At 41.1% G+C, this 25,509-nt stretch overlaps 1 protein-coding gene across 3 annotated transcripts in view; it reads right to left on the bottom strand.

Annotated features, from left to right (window-relative positions):
* LOC122793577 (cytosolic phospholipase A2 gamma-like) overlaps positions 1 to 25,509 on the bottom strand; it is a 1,122,344-nt gene that overhangs the window by 130,621 nt on the left and 966,214 nt on the right. For all 3 annotated transcript variants that reach the window (XM_044061746.1, XM_044061744.1, XM_044061745.1), the window contains one exon: positions 15,660 to 15,837. In XM_044061746.1, coding sequence (XP_043917681.1) covers positions 15,660 to 15,837 — 178 coding nt within the window. The remainder of the gene's footprint in view (positions 1 to 15,659; positions 15,838 to 25,509) is intronic.

Below are 25,509 nucleotides of genomic sequence, written 5' to 3'. Positions count from 1 at the left end.
TGCAGTTGCCCGCCCCTAGTGTAAATTTGATCTGGGACGCTCCTCCCAGTCTAGTGTCATTACCTCATTCTACCCAACACAGGGAGAACATTTGAGAAGGCCAATCAGCTTAGTTTTTGCTACTCCTTTCTCTCTGTCCACTAAGAAAAAAAAAAAAAAAAAAAAGAAAACTTCTTCTAAGCTTGTTTCCTGCCTTTCCTGTGGGTAGTCTAGCCTGGATTTAGATTTGCTGTGTCCAGGACTGTTTGTAGGCTTCTAGGCCTCCAAGCCTTTATGTGTTGGAGGGAAGCCTTTTAGCTTAATTTTATTTCTTAGAACTAGCCAGTTTTTTGTTTCGGCACTCAAGTCTGTTTCTTTGAGCTCAGCACTTGTTCAAAACTTATTGTAAGCACTTGATAAGCTACAAATTACTACAGCACTCAACTTTCCTCACTGTCTAGAGGAAAACAGTTTCTAGTACTTAACAAATAAGCACCTATCCAGGCATGTCTAAGGGTCAGCTCCCAGCATTTTCTCCTGTCTACCTGATGAATCTAGGCATCTTGGGGCAATGCAGTAATTGCCTCATGTACACAGACAACCCTCTCCTCCTACCACCCAACACTACAACCTGTGAGAGATGCACTTATATAGCCAAACTGGAAGCAAAGCTCTCTTCACCCAAGACTGGACTAGACAGTCAAGAGGAGAAGGTAAACACTTGCACCACACCACACTCAACAAATAGTCCCTCAAAACCTACACCACCGAAACACACACATAGAAACACAAAACACACACCTACATTCACGGAGGCTCTCAGTTAAAATCTGCCCAAGCAACAGAGACCTCCAAAGCAGAAACACAAGCAACCCACAGCCCCCCAACACAACCCAAATGACACAAAGCCCACAAACTCAGTGTGTCACTCAACCACAGCCCATAAGGCATAATGACGTACCCAACACTCTAGTCATAGGTGACTCTATAGTCAGGCACACTGATGTTCCACTCACCAGGCTAAACAAGGAGAAAGTTACTGTCAGCTGCCTGTCCGGTGCCAGAATCAGCCACATAACGCATGCACTCAGGTCACTCCACAACAAGTACAAATATGACTCTGTCATTGTCCATGTTGGTGTGAATGACCTGAGAAGTACTTCCTTGGACTACATGAAAAGGGACATGGAGGAGCTCTCCGATCTTGTAGCCCAGGCAGGTATGACCCTAGCCCTGAGTAGCATCCTGCCGTCACCCAGAATGATACCACAGTACAACGACAAAATGATTGACTTCAACAATTGGTTAAGCTTCTGGTGTCAGTCTAAGGGGATCCAGTATCTGTCTGCCTGGGATGACATGATCGACAAGCCACGATGCTTTGCCAGAGATGGCCTGCACCTGTCACCCCTGGGATTCCGGATACTGGCTAAGGCTCTAGCCACCCCTATAGTGCCTTTTTTAGGCAAGGTTCAAATGACAAATTCACCACCCTAACAGGTACAGGCAAGAAGAATCTGAGGGTATTGCTACTCAATGCTAGAAGTCTAAACCTCAAAATGCACTCATTTGAGGCACTCCTTAAAATGGAGGACATCAACATCTGTGCAGTGACAGAGACCTGGTTCAAGGCTCCAGAGAGTACCCCTGCATTACAAGGCTATAATTCATACCACACCTTTCGGCTACCTAACCTGGACCGAAACACTAAAGGCGGAGGTGTGTCCATATTCATTAAGGATATCCACACCTCCAGGCTAGTTGCTCAGCATAATGCATCCGAGATTATCCAAGTGAAACTAAGTCTGGGCAAGACCGCAATCCAAATTGTAGCTTGCTACAGATCCCCCACAATGCCCCAGGATTCCCACTCCTCATTTCTTAATACACTGGAAAATATTAGGGTATAACCTAACACCCTAATAATGGGAGATTTCAACTACCCTACCATTAACTGGGAAAACTACTCATGTACCAACTCTTATGCTCAACGTTTTCTGGAATTCATAAATTTCAATGCCATGGATCAACTTATCCACCCCCCCCCCCACCAGGGGCAGCGATATCCTAGACCTGGTTATTACAAACATGGGCAACTGGTGCTCCACACCAGAGGTCAATTCCTCGTTGGTCAGATCCGACCACAAGCTAATCACCCTAGACATCCACATCCCTCCCTCACCCCCCACTAGGGAAACCACTGTAAAAAAATTCTCTAAAGCCTACTTCACGCTTCTTAAGACAGAAGTGGCAAACTTCACAACACCAATGCTGACGGACAATAGAGGTATGGCTGATGAATCCTACACAAATGCACTTTATACGCACTTACACAAGTGCATGGATCATGCAATCCCTAACAGAACCAAGATGCTATCCTCCAAAAAAAGGAAGCCAATCTGGTGGTCCCCTGCCATAAACAAACTCTACAACAGAAGAAAGAAACTGTTGCAAAAGAGAGTAAAATTTCATGATTGCAGAAACTCCTTGGTCAGCCTCACTAAGAAGCTGAGATCTCTCATAAAATCCTCCAAAGCTAGTTATGAAAACAAAATCGACACTGACTCTAAAGACAACCACAAAGCATTCTATAGCTATGTCAAGAATCTCAATGGCAACACTGAGATCTGCTCTGAGTTACAGCACAATGGCACTAAATATACAGAGCCAACTGATATTGCCAACATCCTGGCAGATAGGTTCAGTGCTAACCTTACCCCCTGTCATCCCTTAAAGGGCCCATCTCTATACCAGAAGAATGCAAAGTTCCTGTAATCACAGCTGCACAGGTAAAAAACACACTATCCAAAGCCAGGTACACAGCATCCATGGGACCTGACGACATCCTAGGCTGTGTTCTACATGAACTACAGAATGAACTGGCACCCCACCTAAGTACCATGTTCAATCACAGCTTCACCTCAGGCTATGTGCCCACTGAATGGCACACAGCGACAGTTATCCCACTCCACAAAGGGGAGCCACCACAGACCCCGGAAACTACCACCCCATTAGCCTAACGAGCCTGGTCTGCAAGGCTATGGAACGTATCATCATGTAACATATAAACAATGACATTGGGAATCTCCAAACTCAGGACCCCACCCAGTTCGGGTTTGTAAAAGGCAGATCATGTCTGCTAAACCTGATAGACTTCTTTGAAGCAGTCACCAAAGCTGTAGATGAGGGTAAGGTGGTTCACACAGCCTATCTAGATCTTGCCAAGGCTTTCAACACCATCCCCCACTCTGGAATTATAGATAAACCCACTAGACTAGGTATAAATCCCTATGTCACAAGATGGGTTGCCAATTGGCTCACTGACAGAACCCACACTGTGAAAGTAGCAGACTCCAAATCCAGCTTCAGACCAGTGACAAGTGGAGTACCGCAGGGTTCAGTCTTGGGTCCTCTCCTGTTTGGTATCTACTTCTCTGAAGTACAGGCCAACACAGAAGGTCTTTGGCTAACAAAGTTCGCAGATGACTGCAAACTAGGAGCCATAATCAAAATTCCAAAAGATGTGTACATCCTACAAAAGGGCCTCGCTGAGACAGATGCCTGGTGTCAAAGTCATGGCCTCAACCTCAATGCCAAAAAGTGCATTGTCATCCCTTTTGGTAAAAGCTCAGTACCCATGAACTACCACATAGGTGGTAGTCTACTCAACACCGAAAGTGTGATAAGAGACCTTGGGACACAGGTGGACAGTAGTCTCTCCTTTGATAATCACATTGCCACAATAGTCAGGAAATCCTTCTATGTGGCACACCTCATCACAAAAGGTTTCTCATCAAGGAAAAAAGAGGTCATTGTTCCCCTCTACTCGTCACTCTTAGACCCATTATAGAGTACAATGCCCCTTTTGGTATGTACCTCACAAGACATCTACAACAACTAGAAAGGCCACAGAAATACCTCACAAAGAGGATTACCGGCCTCAAAGAGATGCCCTATGCAGACCATCTTAAAAAACTGCAGCTTTACTCCGTTGCATATCGCCTACTCAGAGGTGATCTCTGCCTAACACACAAAGCTATGTCAAACCCAGAGCTTTTAGACATGCTCCACTTAAAGAAATCCCAATCCCTACGAGCTTTACGCTCTAGGGACCTAAACCTTGTCAACACAATAAACAGAACATGCTGGAGGGATAGATTCCTGTCCCAGAGACTTCCCATCCTCTGGAACAAACTACCTATCTATATCAAACAAAGCTCCTCATTAGCACTCTTCAAGAAAAATCTTGATGATTGGATGGGAGATAGGAAATTTACCCCGGGGATCATTTCTGTGGCTCTGCTCGACAGTGGCACAGGAAAATAATTGTCTTCGGTGGCGAAAGCCAGGGTACCTTTGGCTAGGCTTATATAGGCCCTGGGGCCAATAGCCTAGTACCTACCTATGAACCTATAAGGTGAGTGTGCAATTGGGCGTGGGTTAGGTGAGTTAGGGTTAGGGCGCGGGTCAGGTAAATGTGCGATTGTGTGGATGTGAGGGTTAGGGTGGCATAGGTGGGTTAGGGCTAGGGAGCGGGTAAGGTGAATGTGCGATAGTTAGGGACCTTAGGGTTAGGGTTGGGTTAAGGTAAGTGGGTAGCTAGTGGTGTATGTCTGGTTTAGTGTAGGGTTTCCTGAAGTGTATATGTGTGGATTATTTATTTTGGTGTGCTTGAGTTGTGTGTATGTTTGTCGGAACAGTGAATTTTTTCCCTTGGAAAAAATTTGCTATTCTGACTGTTCGGTTTTCTGGTGTTTCGATTGAATGGGTTCGATATTATAACATTCAAAGTTTTTAGACTTTGATGTTATAATACAGACCCGACTAGGGAACAGGTAAGGGATATAAGTACAGAGATTTCAGCTGTATATGCTGTGCTGTCACTTTCTCCTCCACCTATCATTGTTCATCGATGTGATACTTTAATTTTAAGCATGGGCAGAATGGGATTTTAACCACATGGACAGCTACAGAAGGTTACAAAGACTGGCACTAAAACAGGGCTGGTTTTACTGACATATACTGTCTTGTGGTATATATCTGTTACACTTACTGGACTAATGCACTTACAGCCCTCTTATTATATCTACACCCTACAGGTGCAGAGAGACACGTGGGTGAGTAGGTGCCTCAGCTACAGCCTGACCGTGCTGAAGTTATAGCTGAGGACAGTGAAGGGGATGGGAGTGCTTTTACGGGGGGACAACCATCCACTGACAGATAGCCCAGCCTGACTGCCTCTAGTGACCCCACCACAGCTACAGCAATTGGTGAAGTCTGTGGCTGAGGGAGAGCTGGACATACACCTTGACTACATAGAATATCTACTGAACAGATCCACTAACCTTACGAGGCTTGACCATCAAGGCCACCAGAAGGGGAAGCCATCCATACCACAGGCCACGCCAGTCTTCTGCTGGAAATGAGTCAGTGTAGTTTCCCCTGGAGTACTGAGGTTCACTTCTGTACTGGCAGTAAAATAGCAATATGTAGGTGAATTCCAACACTGCTGTACTGCTTTTGTGCTCAGGACTGAAGCATTGCTCCACTGCTTCATGTGTGGTATACACTGTAGCAAACTGTTTGCTGTGGTCTTTTTAAACTTAAAGACCTTTTATTCTTGCCCCTCAGTTTATAACTGAGAGGTAGCACAGAGGACCTGGCACAACTTAGGGATAAGACCAGATTAGAGAAAATGGTCCTTTCTTTGTTTTTTTTTTTTTTTTTATCCTCAACTTGGAGTTGAGGGGCACTAAATCAAGGAGTGGTTCCAGGGGCTAGGTGAGCCAGCCAAGACTCTGCTGTCCAGCTAGGTGGCAGTTTACACGCTGCCTCACCCCTCTGTACCCCGCCTTATGTTCCCCCTTCCTACTGTGCACAGACCCATACATTTTGCATTATCAACTCTTTCCATCTCCATTTGCATGCTTTCTGTGTGTAGTCCCTTCCTTTCTTATCCTACTGCATGCACACCCACCTCTGTTTAGCTGCCCTATTACGTGTTTGTCTTTCCCACTTCTCTTTTCTTGTCACCCTTCACCTTCATCTCCATCTCTGCATAAATACAAGGAGCTCTACACCAACAAAAAAGGTTATGAGTCTTCATTATCCAGCACTACCCTTGATTTTGTCCTTTTAAGTGTCCATCTGAATGTTGCCTTTACCCTTTCCTACTTTTTGGTGAAACACCTTTTCAGCTTAATTTTACATATCCTAAGAGTGCCCATGTATCTGGTCCTCCCATAACTTACTGTAGATTCCATTATGATGTAAAAGTATGTGGGGGGGTCACTACTTTGTGTTAGGCTGCCATGGGACAAACCAACAAGACTTCCAGATCCTGTATCTATACTATAACATGCTGCTGGGCTGTGTTATATATCTTGAGACATTTGCTAACAAACCTACATGCATATGGCTTTTTATCAGAAGGACCTCATAATATGATGTGCACTTCATCTGAAAGCAATCCATCAATATATTTTTCATCAAAAATATATATTTTGATTGAGCATTCACTGGTCGATTAAAATGCAAGTGAAGGGAACAGAGGCTTTGTTCTTTTCACTTGTCTGGCTACCTTTCAATGTCTTCTTTGTTGTTATATCACAGTGTAGGTAAAAGGGAACAGAGGTCTTGGTTTTATAACATGTACTGCTATCTGATGTGGATAGATCACAATGTCAGTAAAAAGAATAAATTCTCCATTACCCTCTCCTTACACCACAATCCTTTGATGTTGCATTTTGTTTCAAGATCACAGATCCCAATCAAAGTGAAGGGGAAGTAAGAGTTCCCTGTTGTCTCTTACACTGGAACTGAGTGGTGGTAACAGTGGGTTTTTTTGTTCTATTTACCCTTGCTCAAGACTTTCTGGTATCTGTCACAGAACTCCCCCTCCCCCATCCATCATCGAGTCTACAGCCCCTACTTTTTCATAGGTTCATAGGTGGGTACTAGGCTATCTGCCTGAAGGCATTTATAAGCCTAGCCGGAATGTGTTGGCTTATGCCGCCCCTTAGGTTAGTTCCCTGTGCCTCTGTCCAGCACAGCCATTGAAGTGAACCCCGGGGTATACTTTGTGTTTCCCATCCACTCCTCAAGGTTTCTCTTGAAGGGGGTTAGCGAGGAGCTCTGCCTAATGTAGATTGGAATCTTATTCCAGAGCATGGGAAGTCTCTGGGACAGGAATCTATCCCTCCAGCACGTCCTATTTATTGTTGTGGTGAGGTTTAGATCCCTAGAGCATGTGGCTTGAGAGGATAAGGTTTTCTTTAGGTGGAGCATGTCCATCAATTCTGGGTTGGGCATGGCCTTGTATGTCAGGCAGAGTTCACCTCTGAGTAGTCGGTATGCAACCAAGTACAGCTGGAGTTTCTTCAGTCGAGCTGCATAGGGCATCTATTTGAGGCCAGTGATCCTCTTGGTGAGGTACTTCTGTGGTCTTTCCAGCTGTTGCAGGTGTCTTGTAAGGTACACCCCAAATGGGGCGTTGTACTCTATGATGGGTCTGATGAGTGATGCGTAGAGGGTCACAATGACCTCTTTTGATCTGGATGTGAACCCTTTTGTGATTAGGTGAGCCACATAGAAGGATTTTCTAACCACTTTGGCAATGTGATTGTCAAAGGAGAGGTTACTATCTACTTGGTCCCCAGATCCCTTATTACGTGTTCCGTATTTAGGGGGCTACCACCTATGTGGTAGTTTGTGGGTACTATGTTTTTTCCAAAGAGGATGACTATGCACTTTTTGGCATTTAGCTTGAGGCCATGCTTTTGACACCAGGTATCTGTCTCATTGAGACCCTTTTGGAGGATGTTGGTGTCAGCCGGAGAGTCAATTATACTCCCTAGTTTGAGTCATCTGTGAACTTGGTCAGCCATAGTCCTCCTGTGCTAGGCTGTACCTCTGAGAAGTATATGCCAAACAGGAGTGGTCCTAGGACTGAACCCTGGGGAATGCCACTTGTAACCGGTTTAGAGTCAGACCTAGCTCCCGCAACTCTTACCATGTGGGTTCTGTCTGTGAGCCAGTTGGCAGCCCATCTCATGATGCAGAGGTTTATATTCAGGCTGGAGAGCTTGTCTATAATACCTGAATGGGGAATGGTGTTGAAGGTCTTTGCAAGGTCTAGGTAGGCTGTGTGGACCACCTTTCCTTCGTCTATAGCCTTGGTAACTGTCTCAAGAAAGTCCACCAGGTTTAGGAGGCATGATCTTCCCTTAACAAAGCCGAACTGGCTAGGGTCAAGTGTTTGGAGGTTCCCAGTGTCTCTTTTAATGAGATTCATGATAATGCACTCCATAGCCTTGCAGACCAAGCTAGTCAGGCTTATAGCACGATAGTTCCCGAGGGTCTGTTGTGGCGCCACCTTTGTGGAGCGGAACAACCGTTGCTGTGCGCCACTCTGTGAGCACACAGCCTGTGGAGAGGCTGAGTTTGAACAGTGTGTTTAGGTGAGGGATTAGTTCATCTTTGAGCTTGTGTAGGACGCAGCCTGGGACACCATCCGGTCCCATTGATGCCGTGTTTTTGGCTTTGGAGAGGGCTGTTTTAACCTGAATGTCTGTGATTTCTGGGGCACTACATTCTTCTGGTATGGTTACGGCCCTTTTGGGGGTGAGATAGGGTGAAGTTTGCACTGAATCTGTCTGCCAGAATGTTGACGATATTGGTCGGTTCAGTGTATTTTGTGCCATTCTGCACCAACTCCGAGCAGATCTGAGAATTGCCACTTAGATTCTTGACATAGCTAAAGAATGCCTTGTGGTTATCGTTGGAGTCCTTGGCAATTTTTCGTTCGAAGCTAGCCTTGGATGATTTTATGAGGGATCGTAGTTTCCTGCTGATGCTGATCAGGGATGTCTTCCCTTCTTGGGATTTTACTCTTTTCTGTACTAGTTTCCTCCTTCTATTGTATAGCTTGTTTATCGCAGGGGTCCACCAGACTGGTTTCCTTTTCTTGGAGGAGTGAGTCTTGGTTTTGCTTGGGATAGCACGATCCATGCATTCATGTAGGTGCCTGTAGAATGCATTTGTAAAGGATTTTGCAGCTTGGACAGCATTATCCTTTAGCATGGGGGCTTTGAAACTTTCCACCTCGGTCTTAAGTAACGTGAAGTTTGCTTTTGAAAATGTTTTCACGGTGGTTTCTTTGACCAGGGGTGGGGGCAGAATGTGGATATCCAGAGTGATTAGTTTATGGTCATATCTAACCAGCTAACCAGTGTGGAACACCGGTCGCCCATGTTGGTGATGACCAGGTCCAATATGTTGCCACCTCTGATGGGGGTGTTGACCAGTTGATACAGGGCGTTAGAGTTTATAAATTCTAGGAAATGTTGGGCAAGGGAGTTAGTACTTGAATAGTTCTCCCAGTTAATGTTTGGGTAATTGAAATCACCCAATATCAGAGTGTTTGGTAGGACCAATATGTTTCCCAGTGTTTCCATAAATGCGGAATGAGGGTCCTGGGACATGGTGGGTGATCTGTAGCAAGTTAGAATTTTGCCCGTTGTTAGTTGCACGTGGATGATCTCTGAGGCATTGTGCTGTGCCACTAACCTGGAGGTGTGGGTATTCTTGATGAATATGGATACTCCCCCCACATTCAATATTTCGGTCCAGGTTTTGTGGCTGAAATGCATGGTTTGAGTTGTAGCCTGGTAGTGCTGGGGTGCTCTCTGGAGCCTTAAACCAGGTTTCTATTGCTGCACATATATCGATTTTCTCCATACTGATTAGTGCCTCAAGTGTGTGCATTCTGAGGTTTAGACCTCTGGCACTTGAGTAGCATTAACCTCAGTTTTTTGTTATTTGTGCTATATATGGCAGTGGGTTTGTCTTTTGAGCCTTGCCTAAAAAAGGCACTATGGGGGTGGCAAGAGCCTTGGCCAGTATTCGAAAGCCTAAGTGTGACAGGTGCAAGCTGTCTCTAGTGAAGCAGTGTGACTTGTCGAGCATGTCACCCCAGGTTGGCAGACACTGGATCTCCTTTGAATGACACCAGAAGCTTCGCCAACTGTTGAAATTAATAATTTTTCTTTACACCATGGTATCATTCTTGGTGAGAGCAGAATGCTACTCAGGGTCAGGGTCATACCGGCCTGGGCTATGTGATCAGAGAGCTACTCCATGTCTCTTTTCATGTAGTCCAGGACCAACATGGACAATGACAGAGTCATATTTTTACTTCTTCTGGAGTGACCTGAGTACTTGTGTTATGTGGCGGATCCTGGCACCCGACAGGCAGCTAACAGTAACCTTCTCCTTGTTCAGTCTAGTGAGTGGGACGTCAGTGTGCCTGACTATAGAGTCACCTATTACTAGTGTGTGTTGGGTATGTTATTTTGCCTTAAGGGCTGTGATTGCGTGGCACACTGGTTTTGTGAGGTATGTGTTTCATGGTTAGTGTTGGGGGAGTGGAGGTTATTGGATGTCTGCTTTGGAGGTCTCTGTTGCTTTTGCAGATTTTTATTTAGAGCCTCCGAGTATGTTTTTGTGTATTTATGTGTGTTTTTTGCCAGTGCTGGTTTCATAGGTCTATGTGAGACTGGTGGTGTGATGCAAGTAATTCCCTTCTCCTCTTGACTGACTGGCCCAGTCTTGGGTTGAGAGAGTTTAGCCACCAATTTGGTTGTATAATTGCATCTCTCACACGTATTAGTGTTTGGTGGTAGGAGAAGAGGGTTGTCTGTGTAAATGAGGCAGTTGTAACATTGTCTCAAAATGCCCAGATTCACCAGTTGGACCAGAGAGTATACCTGAAACTGCCCTTTGGACATGCCTGGATAGGTACAGTGAATTGTTTTACTGATTGGCTGGTGAGGTCGAATACAGAGCCTTGTCCTTCTCTACAGTATAGGGGGGTCTAGTGCTAAGGTTTATTAGTGCTTGCTATGAGTTTTGAGTACCAGGCTGAGATGTGATTGGTTATAGTGCTTAAGTTGAAAGTTTGTCTAGTTCCAAGGGAAAATTTGAAGTAATAGACTTTGTGGAGCCAAGAATAGTTATCCCCCAGCTAACCGGCGCTGCCCAGTGAGCAAAACCATGCTAATGCGGGTTTTATAGCAGGGAAATGAAAGAGATAGAAAATAGCCCAAAATGGCCAATAAACTACTAATTTCTGGGCTGAAACCACTCCTCCAGGGACAGATAGGCTGCTCAAAGTTCCCCTCTCTCACAGGTGAACAGAGAAACTTCCTTATATCCAAATAAGGTATGGGAAAACACAGAAACTTGTAACACAGCCCTCAATTCAGCACTAACCTGAAGACTGGACTATACTATCTTAGCAAGGTGGGAAAACAACTATTTTTTTTCATAAAATAAAGCAGATACAATAAAAAAAGACAGTTTAAATGGACAGAAATGGCTAACACACTTGAGTGTGTAGCCTACAGCAGTTAAACAGGTAATTTAACACAAAAATTACTTTGTTAAAATGCAGGCAGTAAAATAAGTACAATATGTAGCTGAAGCAAGCTTTTTAAATCACAGAAACTCTAAAAAATTGGCGTTTTAAGCACAATTAGCTAAAGGCCGCAAGAAAATGCAGAAAACTGATAATCACTCCAAAGTCATCCCATAGACTAACACTGAATCTAGACTAGGGCCAATGTGGAACTTAAGGGTTTCTGAGTGGTCTTGCTAGAAGCAGCTTCTATGAGAGGAAAGGATTTTTGGGTTATGACCTACACTCTTGTCCCTCCCCCTCCACTACTCTCATTTTGGAAACCATTTGAGGGTCACTCCCCTCTTAATATACTATGCCTCTACTCAGGTAGCACTAAGATAAGCATCCCTCCTTCTCTCCCAGGACAGGCATGCTCATCCTTCCTTGCAGCTCCATCAGTTGCCAAGCCATCAAACTCAGATTGGCTGGTCATAGTCAGGGCTTTATCCCTCTGTGTAACCAGAGTGGCCAGTAGTGGTACTAGTGTTATGCAGAGATCAGATGCCAGTGGAATTAGGGAATTTGTCATTTTCCTTACCATTGTGTGACTGCAGAATTAGTAAATTTATAGTCGCAGGGATGTAGGAGTGCAGCATGGTGGGTGCACAGTTCCTTTGTGTGTATTATACTTTCAAAGCATACTTTAGAAGTTGATGATTTGTGCCCGGTATAATGAATCTAGATGTTAGTTTGCCTGACTGATTTAATATTGACCCTCTTTCTTTCTCTTCTGAATTGACCAACTGTGCCATTGCATGGGCTTGTGTGATAATATGGCTGCTGCACCCCTCTGCACATCCCTCAACTGTCCAGAATTTTTCATAACTCCCCCGATTTTGCTTCATATTTTGCCCTGTCGTTCATAATTTGTTTGATTTTCTGGTAAATCACTTGGACTTCAGTCAGTCAATAATGACAGAAATTAGAGTTCCATATTTTTCTTCCTAGTCAGAAAATGCATGCTGATGCAATGACTGCTGTACAATTATCTTTTTCAGTAAATTAGAGCAATATTTAACAAAATGTCCACAAGTTTTGGCTTTTGTTCCCTGATTCTCTTTGTGTTTTCCAGAGTTCTTGAACAAAGAAGTTGGGAGGGATGATCCTCAGTCATTTGTATCGGATGAGAGCTGTTTCCTGAGTGCTGTTTGTCAACATTCTGGTTATAATTATTCCCTTTTTTGCTACACATCACTTCAGAACATATGTCTCAACTGTTCTGAATTTGGATGGACACATCTAATTTGTTCTCAAACATTTGCCCCATCCCTCCTAAAATTGCAAATTTTTTGAAGTTCTAAGGTAAAACTACCAGCATTTAAAAAGAAAAAAAGTTTCTCTCATTTGGGCCTTTTCCCCAATCATTTTTGCTTTGCTCATAAAGTCAGAAAGTAAATTTGAAAGGTTTGCTTCAAAACTGCAAAGGTCTTTGTGCAGTCCTGCAGTGCTTCTTTATGAATCCCTGCCTTTGGTTCAAAACATTTGTCCATAACTCTCAACTGCCCAGAATTTTGCAGCATATACAAATTTTTGCAGTTTATTGTTGGTCTGCTCCTTATAAAATCTGTATTTTTTCTGGCAAATCATTGAGAAATAATAATAGTAGAAATTTAAGCTTCATACTTTATATCCTTCAGAAAATGAATGTTACTGCAAAATTGGTTATTCCTGCAAATTTCTAAGTTTATAAGAACAATATTTAAAATCTTTCCCAGATTTTGGGTTTTTGACCCCCTCCTTATTTTTGGCTTTGTCCAGCATTAATGTGCACATAGCTTAAGAGGTTTGCATTCATTAAGACTGCATGAATGAAGCCAACATGAAATCAGGTAACCACATGCTCAGAATTAACACAAGACATAGAAAAAAAGCCAGCCTCTTTGTCTACAACAGCTACCAAAACTTTGAATTAAATTATTCTTTGAGATAAAATTAAGTACTGTTCTTAAAGTATTGAAAACTACATTGATAAGTTCATAAATAACAGAAAATACCAGCATGGGATAAGGCTAATCAGGCTTGTCACAAGCCAATAAGACCCAAGCCTGACACCAAAGCATACGAACTTTTACCATTTTTGGTATCAGATAACTCTACGTTGCTTCCCAAATCCCAAAGACATGCTGAAGGTGAACTGGGCACTAAATTGGCCCTAGGTGTGAGTGTGTACGTGAGTGTGCCTTCAGTGGAAGGTTGGGCGCCAAGCTGGCAACTCAACACCATAAAACTCCACTGCCAATCATTCTGTGGATCATTGTTCCACTGTGGCAACCCCTAATGGGAAAAGAAGAAGAAGGAGGTATCAGGTAACTCTACACATTCATCATGTTCCAATCACCTTACTTCCTTCCTTAAACAGAATTGCTAATGTTTATTTTATGTACCATTCATTATTCTGCAAAATCTGGCTAAGCCCAGGGCTAATGCTAGGAATGCATGTATGACTTTCGTTGGAGTGATAGCATAGAAAACACTAAGAACTACCAGTTGTATAAAAAAAACATGATTATACAATAATGGGTCATTGCTATTCATAAATAAACACCCTGATTGAACATTCCAAGCAGTGTGCCTATTGTAAATTGAACATATACAAACAGGAAAAAGTCCATTCTCTGAAGTACCATTGAGCAGCCAGACCTTTCTCTTGGCATATGCTTTCAGGTTTGCAAAATACAAGAAAAATTAGGTAGTTCTTGAAACTAAATCAAAAACAAATCTGAGTTTCCTTGTATTTAGGTGCTGTCCCTCATAAAAATCTGAACCAATAAATAAATAAATAAATAAAAACAGAGATTCTTTCTTCTCCATTGCTTGTCATGCACTGTACTGATGTACAGTGCAAACATGGGAACATAAGTCCCAAATGCGTACACAGTACCTCAGGAAGCAAAGAAGAACGCGGAGGAACACTACAGCTCCATTATACAAAGACATTATTTAGGAAAGGTAAACAATCTCTTTCATAAATAATGTTATTGTATAATGAAATAATCCAGTCCTGGGTGTGGATATATCAGGATTTACCCACGGTTGGCTTTATTTGATCACTTGGATGTCTCCCCCATGATCAAACTGTACCAACTGTGTGTAAATCCTGATATACCCACAACCAGTCATGGATTATTGCTTAATTGTTAATATCAGGGCTAACCACTGCTAACCTCTACACATTTTACTTGTATTCTCATTTAATGACATTAATGCTTAATGTTCTGGTAAACTGCGCCTGTGAGTCAGTTTATTTTACAAAGCTAGAAACACGCAGTATGTCTGCTATTTCTCATGAAATTCCTCAGATTTTATACCTCGTATCTAAATGTGGTGATGTACATTTTACCTCATAAGATATGATATATTTAGTTTTTATATTTAACAACAAAGCAGACTGTGGGCTATTTGCATACGTTATGACATGATGAGCAACTTAAACTGACAAAGTTTACTAAATAACTCTAAAAAGGTTAAAATCAAATGGGTTTATTATTGTTAAAGCAAATTAAGATGTAATTCGTGAAAGTCAGAATGCTCCTGAAATGGTGGCTGATATTGTCATGCTTGCTAAAACAGAGCCAGTGACAATCCTGTTGTCTATGTTATCAAACCCAAAGCAAAACTGCTAGCTTCAAAGCACAGAGGAAGAAAAATCTGATTACAGCCCAGCAGACCTTCAACTGGAAGATGAAGCACTTGAGGAAATTACCAAAAAGGTATAGAAATAATGAGGTTGAGCCTCCTTGCCTCTTCCAGTAGGGAGGGTGAGAGTAGGGGATGCAGATGCATGCTATAGGATAACAGTCACATCAGTATATCTCTGGATGGCACCACAGATCCAGATGGATGTTTCAATTTAAAAGGAAGGATGACTTCTGAGGGTTATGTCACTGTATTAAGTGAATTATACACATGTTCTGTCCATTTCATGGCTACCCATTGGGTACCTGTGCAGACATTAATGTGGATGTGAGACTTGTATCAAAAATGCTCTGATGGTGATCGGGTCTCACTATACAGAGAACAAATAAGTGCAATCAATGCAGTTATCCAAAGGGTTGGAAGTCAATGAGAGTAAAAGAAAATTTAACAAAAATGTATAAATAATCAATCTAAACTACATGTTCAGTGCCCATTAAAAAAAAGAAAACATATATTTACTAGATGAACACTGTCAGGTAATTATATTAACTAAATGAAATGTCTTCCAAGTGTGCCTGTCACTTACCTTTACAATTCACATTGTTAAAAAGTGGGAGGTGCATGACTGTTGGTTTTTTCTCTCCCTTGTTACCCTTGAAGATGTAGCAGTCATTTGGATCATTGACATCCGCATTTTCAGCTTCATTAACATCAGGAAACATTATGTTGTTCTTGTCACAGTACTCCTTAGCATATTTAATTGTCTAAGTAATGAAACAGAAATATTCACACAGAGCAAATGGAATGAACATTAACATCAAAATAATAGTGCAAAACAAAAGTGCAAAATGCAATGGCAAAAGATGTTGAAATTTATATATCATCTGCCTACCATTATTGGTTTCAAAAGCAGAAGGCTTAACTGTACTGACAAGTTTGTATTGTCAGGGGTAAATACTTATGAAGATCACAATAAAATAAATATTAAATATAACATTAAGAGCATAATGTATTAATACACAGAGCTGACAACTTCCAAAATGCTGGTTTTAATGCAATACATTATACAGCTAACAAGCAAGATTACAAAGTAATGCAAAAATCATATTTTTAGTGTGTATCATCTGAAAACAAATACTGTATTAAACAGCAAATATATATTGGTACAGCATATATTATATGAAGGAGAGTAAACTATAAAAACATATGGTTCTCTGTAATGAGACGTTGCACATATTTAAGGGGGTAAAATTATAGCTACAGTAGCTGTGGAGAACAATACTAAAACCTTAAAGGAAAACTCCACCTTCTCATACAGTTTAACTCAATCCTTAGGTTGCTTTTCTCCCTCCAATATGGTTCCAATATCTTGTAGGTACCAGAAACCTGCTTGTACTTTATAAAACGTTCATCTCCTTCCCTTGGAATCAAAGTGAGCACCTACTTTTTTAAGCTTAGCTTCTCACATACTTTACAGATAAATTTGTCTCTGACTGCATTACATACCACAAACACAGAGAAATCTGTAGTTTACCCGGTGGGGTACTGCTGTCTGTCCTACACATGGGTATTAATCCTACTACTATAAAAAAGAAAACTGTGAGACTATTTTCCACTGTCTTTATTGCAGAGAGGAGGAGAACTTAGACTGATTTACAACTGCTTCCAAGGTAGCCATGCCTTTCACAGCAAAACAAAGCAATTAGATCATTCAGGAATTTAAAGCAGTTTTCACTTCTTCTAACAAATTTACATTAACAGCATTAGAGTGTTGAAATGCTAAGCTTTAAATGCTGGTTATTTATACTTCTTCAAATTTTAAGATGACTTAAATGTAGTATCAACAATTTCTATTACATTTAGAAAAAAATCAGAAAATATTTTCAATTGTAAAATATCAACACATTTACCATTGTCAACACCCCCCTCCCCCTCAACAAGACAGAACTGCCCAAATCAGGACTGCTCTGCAGAAGGAAAGTCAGGTGGCAGCCTTATCAACTAGGTGCACTGATACTGTTTATAAAAAGGTGTTTTATGCTTTTTTATGACATACTTCCAGAGGTATGGGTGCATATCTGGTACACAAATCAATGGTAATAGACATCCACTGACTTTGAGTAAGTTCTTACACATTGCATTCTATTCCCCTTAACAGTTGTATCTGTCAGCTGTATGTGATACAGCAAGGATCATTTACTGCAGTGAGTTTTCACACCTCAGAATGAGAGTGCGGGGAAGGGTCTGTCAATTCCTTTAGAACTACAAAAGACTCCCTTTACAAAGGCCTGCTATTTACCTACTTTCTTCTGCTGGAAGTAGCTAACAGCTGTTTATACCATACAACAAGCTCTGACATACACATAAATAAGGCTCACTCAAGGAAAAATAGAAGCAGCTCTGTTACAGAAAGTGAAACCAACTTTCGTGCAACAAAAGTAAATAATTTTAACCCTTTAATCGGCGTGTGTCTTCCCTTAGAAAAATTTAAAGTACCAACACTACAGTTCACTAATCTACAATACAAAAATGTACATCCTTAAAAAAATACTGTAAAAATTACCATATTGCTATAATAAATAACATTACTAAATTAAAGGGTTAAAATTATTTACTTTTGTTGTACGGAAGTTGGCGCCAAAAAGTATTTAGAAGTAGTAGTACTAATAGTGTCACCTGGTCTGATGAAGTCTGTAGTGTGCAGATGAAAGCACTTACCAGTATATGTACATATTTTATGGTAATGAGAGTAATGCTGAGTTTTAATTGTCAATAAATTTTGTTATTTCATCCTTACTCGAGTCGGGTAGCACTCGCAGCCTTATACAGGAGCTTGGACGGAGGAACCCTCTACACGTTTTGCATATAAAAACATATGACAAATCTAAAACCTTATAAAGTCTAAAAATACTGTTAACAAACCTCACTTTTAAAGTCTGCCAGCCCTCATTTTGAACACTGGACCTATGGAAATACACTCATTCAAGCCTAGTTTTAGACTGGCACCCAATAAAAGTTATAGTTAAACTCTTAATGAAGCTGCAAAAATATCTCCAAGAACACACTTGAATGCCAAAATTTAATGAGTAAAGCTTTCGGGCTCACCACCCTTCATCAGTACATAAAGACAACAAAGTTTTCAAAACATTAAATAGGGATACTAATAAAGTCACATGATCATTATAAACCACAATCGGTGGTTTGGAAAAAGGTGCCAGGGGACTTCGTAAAGCTTTAAATTGCTCCCAATATTTCAAAATAATGTTCTTCACTAAGTGGTTATAAAATTGTATTCCAAAAATAATGCTCTTTGGAGTTCAGCATTATCTCAGACATCTGTAGTATTACCATTAGGAACATTGGGACCATAACTGTTCATGTCCAATATGGGAAAGTATTTTTTACCCTACCCCTGGATAACCTCATTTTTAACAGTGGTAATAAATGTACTTGGGTACTCCTGTCCAAGACTGACTCAGGAATAAAATCACATTCCTTGATCAAATCCTCAAAATTTGAAGTCATCCTCACTGCTCTGATAAACTGTCCCTTAACAATATTTCATTTCAGAGTCATAGGACGATCACTCAAAAATTGCAAGTAGGAATTCAAGAAAATGCCCTTTCTGTACATTGTGCTTCTATGACAACCATATACAAAATCCTTTATAATATATACATCAAAATAATGAAAACCTTCTGTTTGCATGTCATAAGTAAATTTTAAAAAAGTAGTAGTACTATGTATATAGTCCATAAAGGACAGAAAGGATTCTACATAATCAGACCAAAAATGCAGATGTCATCAAGGAACCAGGTGTAAAGATAACATTGTTTAAAATATGGAGAATTTAAAATAAAGGTATGTTCCAAAGTTAAAAGCACCAAGCTGGCAAAGATGGGGGCACAAGCCATCACTATAGCTACATCATTAATTTGTTTGAAAATTTTCCAATCAAAATATACAAAGTTGTTATTCAGAACAAGCTCCATAAATTCAGTTTTAAGTCTCATATCACCATTATTCAAGAAATCTCAGGAGAACAATGCTTGTTCAAACCATTCAATGCATATAGAGCAAGGAATAACAGCAAACAAGTCTATAATATCAATAGTGGCAAACAAAACATCGGTAGAATATTTAAGGGTCCATACGAGTTCCAAAAATCCCAAGAATCTTTCAATTTATGAAGCTTAGAATCATAAAACTTTTTGAGCTTCCTATCTATAAAAGTAGCCAAGGGATACATTTTGGAATCACTTTTTGAGCTTCCTATCTATAAAAGTAGCCGAGGGATAAGTTTTGGAATCACTATTTTTATTTATTCATTTATTTATTTATTGTCATTTGTTACCTGGGTTTGTCAAACTGAGCCAAAGGCCCATTTTCAGTGGAGACCCGAGGAGAAAAGCTCCAATTACAATTACAGACATGCCAAAAAACAGTAATTAACACAAAGACTAAAAATTACAATAGTAATATTGAAAAGAAACATTTACATAAAATGAAATCAGCAAAGACAATATATTTATATACAAGTTTCATAAAATCCAATACAATAGTGACAGGATAATCCCCAAGTAGGAATATTTACAAGAACCTGATTGTAGACATACTGTAAAGAAGAGCAAGAAAGAAAGGCAGGTAAAAAGAGAGAAAAACTTAAAGTAATCAAAAGTAGAATTTAGGAAGAAACAGTTAGAAATCAGGTCGGAGCTTGACAAGGGCAGGACCAGGTCTTAAGAAGGTAGTGTTTGAGTTGTAGTTTGAAATGGAACTTATGGAGGATACCTATTTTAAGTGGAAGGGAGTTCCAGACGTGAGCTACAGAGTATTTATATAGGGACTCACCGATATTTTTGACGATTTGTAAATGTCAAGAAGATGTTTGTCAGATGTACGAAGTTGACGTCAGGGGTTATATACAGATACAATATTAGAGATGGAGGGACAAGAAGTAGGATTATAAAGAACTGAGTGTGTGATATGCAGCTGAGAAAGAAACAATTTAGGGAATTCAGGCCATTGTAATGATTTAAGGGTGAGGCAGTGGTGGGATTTGTAAGGGAGATTAGAGGCAAATCTAGCTATTTTACTGTATGTTTGGTCTAGTTTAGAGATAAGTGAAGACTGAAAGTTAGTAAAAACTGGAGCTGCATACAAAAGACAGGGTAATAGGAGAGACAGGGCCAGGGAGGGTTTGGTGGAGGGTGAAAGCAGTTTGTGGTTATGGTACAGGAGACCAAGTTTCTGGTGTTTTTTTTTTTTTTTATGCAATGATGGATATGTATGTCGAATTTTAATTCACTGTCAATTATAACACAGAGTAATTTAGCATGGGGTTCTGGTCTGATAGTGGTATTGTTGAGGGAGGTAATAGAGAAAGTGGATTTGTGTGTTGCCAGTGTTTTAGGAAGGAAAAGTAGAAGTTTATTTATTTATTTTTTGGATTTAGAATTAGTTGATTATCAGTGAGCCAGGTTTTGATGGATGTAAAAGTGTCTTGGGTAAGAACAAGGAGTTCTGGGATGCTGTGGGCAGTTAATAAGGGGTGACTCATCAGCATATTGTAAGAGTGCTGAGAGGTTACAAGCAGAGCATAAACTGTTAGTAAAAATATTGAACAAGACAGGACCCAATATAGACCCTTGGAGGACACCGGTGTAAACAGGAAGAAATGGGGAAGTGACTGTTTTCCAGTATATAGATAGTTTTCTATTAGATAAGTAGCTAGAAAACCTGCTTAAAGAGGGGGTGGAGAGATGGAGGTCAGAGAGTTTAGTTGCCAGTTTAAAGTGAGAGACAGTATCAAATGCTTTGGAGAGGTTGAGAAATAAGCAGGAAACTAGTAGGCTGTTGTCACGGGCTTCTGCTAGCAGCCCCAATATCCTTATGCACTTTTGGTATGCTGATGATGGAGGGCATTCTATCTTTATCTTATCTGAAAAAATCATATAGACCTTTATCAATAGAATTCTGCATAAGCAAGTCATCCATGAATATGTCCACTTCATGGTAAGCAATATTCACCTCGTTCTTGGACACTTGGGAATACTTATTAGTCTCATATAATATATTTAGCATTTTCCCAGAATATTGCATGACATCCATAAGAACAATCCCACCCCCTTTGTCAGGTTTCATCACACGCATTTCCCTATTACGAATAAGTTCATTCAAAACTTCCCTCTCCATATTAGATAGGTTAGAGGTCCTAGAAACCCGGTTGTTGAATTGTTCCCAATGGGATTGTTCTTATGGATGTCATGCAATATTCTGGGAAAATGCTAAATATATTATATGAGACTAATAAGTATTCCCATGGGTTGGGAGGGTGGCCTAATGGTTAAGGTGTTTGCCTTACAAACACAAGGTACAGGGTTTGAGTCTCAGAAGGGATAAATGGCTAGGCTTAAAATGGCTCACAAGGGCAGTTAGCCTAGTACGAACCTATGAACCTATGAACCCTATGAACCTATCCTGCTCAACTAAAGATTCAAATTCCTGTAGAACATGATGTAGGGGGGATTAAATCTGCTCTTACACATAAAGGATACCAAGGAACTATTTCCAAATTCATTAGGATATAATAATTCAAAATTAATGTTATGTAAAAACAGTTTAGAATTAATAAGGGTCTGGCTAATGTTAGATGAATGGGTGGGTATGAAGGTAAAACCTTTTTTAAAAATAGAAAAGTGCACATCACTTAATTCCAATTTAGTAGAAAGAGCACCTTCTCAAATTCCTACTTGTATTTTTTGAGTGATCATCCCATGTCTCTGAAATGGAATATTGTTAAGGGACAGTTTATCAGAATGGTGAGGATGACTTCAAATTTTAAAAATATGATCACGGAATGTGATTTTATTTTTGAGTTATTCTTTGAAAGGGTGTAACCAAGTACACTTATTACCTCTATTAAAAATGAGGCTATCCAGGGATGGGGTAAAAATACTTTTGCATATTAGATATGAGCAATGATGGGTCCGATGATCTTAGTGGTAATACTACAGATGTAAAGGTAACGCTGAACTCCAAAGGGCAGCATTTTTGGAATATAATTTTTATAGCCGCTTAGTGAAATACATTATTTTGAAATACTGTGAGAGATTTAAAGCTTTACCAAGCCCCCTGGCACCTTTTTCCAAACCACCAATTGTGGTTTGTAAAAAAGGAAGAAATCTAAAGGAGTTGTATGAGAACCAATGAAAATTGAGCATTACTAAGAAGAATACATATTTTAAGGTAAAAGTGGGTACATTTAAATGTGGTTCGCATAGCCAGTGCCCTTATTTGTTGAACATTTTTTAACAACATGCAACAAACATTTAACCCTTTAAAAAAATGTAATTGTAATAGTAAGGGGGTTGGTGCAGCGGTTAGCATTGTTGCCTCACAGCAAGAGGCATTCCGGTTCTATTTTATTTTATTTATTTATTTTACATTTGCTGACCGGACTAGTTCAACTGGATATATATCCATTTTCAGTAGAGGCCCGGGGAGATAAGCTCCACTATACAGATAATAGCAACTTCAGGTACAGTACAAATTTAAGACTAAAATGCAATTGTTTACATAGCAACTTAGTAATCTTACTACATATTTAAAAAAAAAAAAAAAAAAGTACTATTGTAGGCTAGCATGCCTTCTGTGTGGAGTCTGCATGTCCTCCCCGTGGTTGAATTCACTTTAAAAAACATGCAGGTAGGTGGGTGCATGAGTGGGTGTGCCTTCCTTGAAGGTTGGGTGCCGGGTTGGCAACTCGACACTGTAAAAATTCCCTGCCAATCATTAGTGGACCGGAGTTCTGCTGTGGTGACCCCTAACCAAGAAAAGCCGAAAGACAGTTTAAGTAAGGGATTATTTAGCTTGCTGTTTGTGAGGTATGCCCTGCTTTTTATGGTGGAAAAAGTGAGAGGCCCCTTAGGAAACATAATTATGAACATGTATATACGGCCTCAATACAAATGCTTTAGCTAAACATAAAAAGGAGTGTGAAAACAGTATTTTTTTTTTTTTGAGGATATGGTCGTGGACTCTCAGGGGCAGGGGGCCTGGTAAACATGCATTGAGTATAGTGAACTGTACTGGCAACTTTTATTGGGTGCCAATCTAAAACCAGGCTTGAATGAGTGTATTTCCATAGGTCTGGTGTTAAAAATGAGGGCTGCCAAACTTTAAAAGCGTGGTTTGTTTGTTTTTAACAGGATTTTTAGTTTTAGATTTGTCATATGTTTTTATATAGGTTCATAGGTTCGTACTAGGCTATCTGCCCTAGGGCATTTATAAGCCTAGCCAGAGTGTGTGTGGCTTTCACCACCCCTTAGGATGAGAATACTACGCCCTTTTAGGGTTTAGTTTACTGTGCCTCTGTCTAGTAGTGACACAGAGATGACCCCGGGGTAAACCTACGATCTCCCATCCACTCGTCAAGATTTCTCTTGAATAGAATCAGTGAGGGGCTCTGCCTAACATGGACTGGGATTCTATTTCAGAGTGTAGGGAGCCTCTGGGTTATGAATCTGTCCCTCCAGCACGTCCTATTTATTTCTGTGTTGAGGTTTAAGTCTCTTGCTCTCGTGGCTCTGATGGATTTGGATTTTCTGAGGTGGAGCATGTCCATTAATTCCGGATTGGACATGGCCTTGTACGTCAGGCACAGATCACCTCTGAGTAGGCGGTATGCGACTGAATAGAGCTGGAGTTTTTTCAGTCGGGCAGCATATGACATATGTTTAAGACCCTTTATCCTCTTGGTGAGGAACTTTAGGGGTCTTTCCAACTGCTGCAAGTGTCAGGTGAGATACATCCCAAATGGGGCATTGTACTCAATCATTGGCCTGATAAGAGAGGAGTACAGGGGCACAATGACCTCTCTTGATCTAGATGTGAAACCCTTCATGATAAGGTGGGCAATATAGAAGGTCTTCCTAACCACTTTGGCAGTGTGAGTGTCAAATGATAGGTTACTGTCAACCTGGGTCCCTAGGTCCCTGATTACCTCTTCCGTACTTAATGGATTACCACCTATGTGGTACTTTGTGGGTACCTTGTTTTTCCCAAAGGGTATGACTATACATTTTTTGGCGTTCAGCTTAAGGCCATGGCTCTGGCACCAATTATCCGCTTCTATGAGGCCTCTCTGAAGGATGTTTGTGTCCGCTGGAGTATCAATTATGGCGCCCAGTTTGCAGTCATCTGCGAACTTTGTCAGCCACAATCCTCCTATGTTTGCCTGTACCTCAGAAAAATAAATGCCGAACAAGAGGGGTCACAGGACTGAGCCCTGTGGGACACCGCCAGACCGCTTAGAGTCTGACATAGCTCCAGCAACTCTGACCCTGTGGGTTCTGTCCTGAGCCAGTTTGCAACCCATCTTGTGACATATGGGTTTACATTTAAGCTGGTGAGTTTGTCTATGATGCCCGAGTGGGGTATTGTGTCAAAGGCTTTTGCAAGGTCAAGGTAGGCTGTGTGAACTGCCTTGCCCTCATCAATGGCCTTAGTGACTGTTTCAAAAAAGTCGACCAAGTTCAAAAGGCAGGATCTGCCCTTGACAAAGCCAAATTGGGTAGGATCCAATGTCTGTAGGTCCTCAATGTCTTTGTTTATGAGTTTCATAATGATCCTCTCCATAGCTTTGCAGACCAGGCTCGCTGCTTATGGGGCGTAATTTCCAGGGTCTGTAGAAGCACCGCCTTTGTGAAGTGGGACCACTGTTGCCGCACGCCACTCTTTGGGCACGTGATCCTGTAGTAAGGCTAAGATTAAACAGCAGCCTTATGTGTGGGTTTAGTTCCTCTTGGAGTTCATGTAGCACACAGCCCGGGACACCGTCCGGTCCCATTGATGCTGTGTTTTTAGCTTTAGAGAGGGCGGCTCTCACCTAGGCATCTGAGATGTTAGGGAGGCTACACTCTGCTGGGATAGTTATTTCTCCTTTTGGGGAGGGGAGGAGAAATTTGCACTGAACCTGTCTGCCAGAATGTTGGCAATGTCAGTGGGTTCAGTGTATTTTGTGTCATTTTGGACGAACTCTGAGCATATCTGGGAGTTTCCACCCAGGTTTCTAACATAGCTAAAGAAGGCCTTGTGATTGTCTTTTGTGTCTTTTGATTTTTCTCTCAAAGTTGGCCTTGGATGATTTTATGAGTGATCGTAGTTTTTGCTAGTACTGATCAGAGATGCCTTCCTTGGGGATTTTGCTCTGTCATGTAGTAGCTTCCTCCTCCTGTTGTAAAGTTTGTTTATGGCTGGGGTCCACCAGACTGGGCGCCTGCCTTTGGGGAATGGGTCTTGGTTTTATTTGGGATTGCATGATCCATGCATTCTTGAAGGTGCCCATAGAAGGCATTTGCAAAGGATTCAGCAGTGTGGGTTGTGGTTTCCACTGGCCCAGGGCCCCCGGGGGCCTTGGAAGAGAATGTGAACCC

The sequence above is a fragment of the Protopterus annectens genome, chromosome 2.part0 (assembly GCF_019279795.1).
Source record: "Protopterus annectens isolate FY-2018-M chromosome 2.part0, PAN1.0, whole genome shotgun sequence".
Taxonomy (NCBI): domain Eukaryota; kingdom Metazoa; phylum Chordata; order Ceratodontiformes; family Protopteridae; genus Protopterus; species Protopterus annectens.
This window is presented reverse-complemented; position numbering and strand designations above follow the sequence as displayed.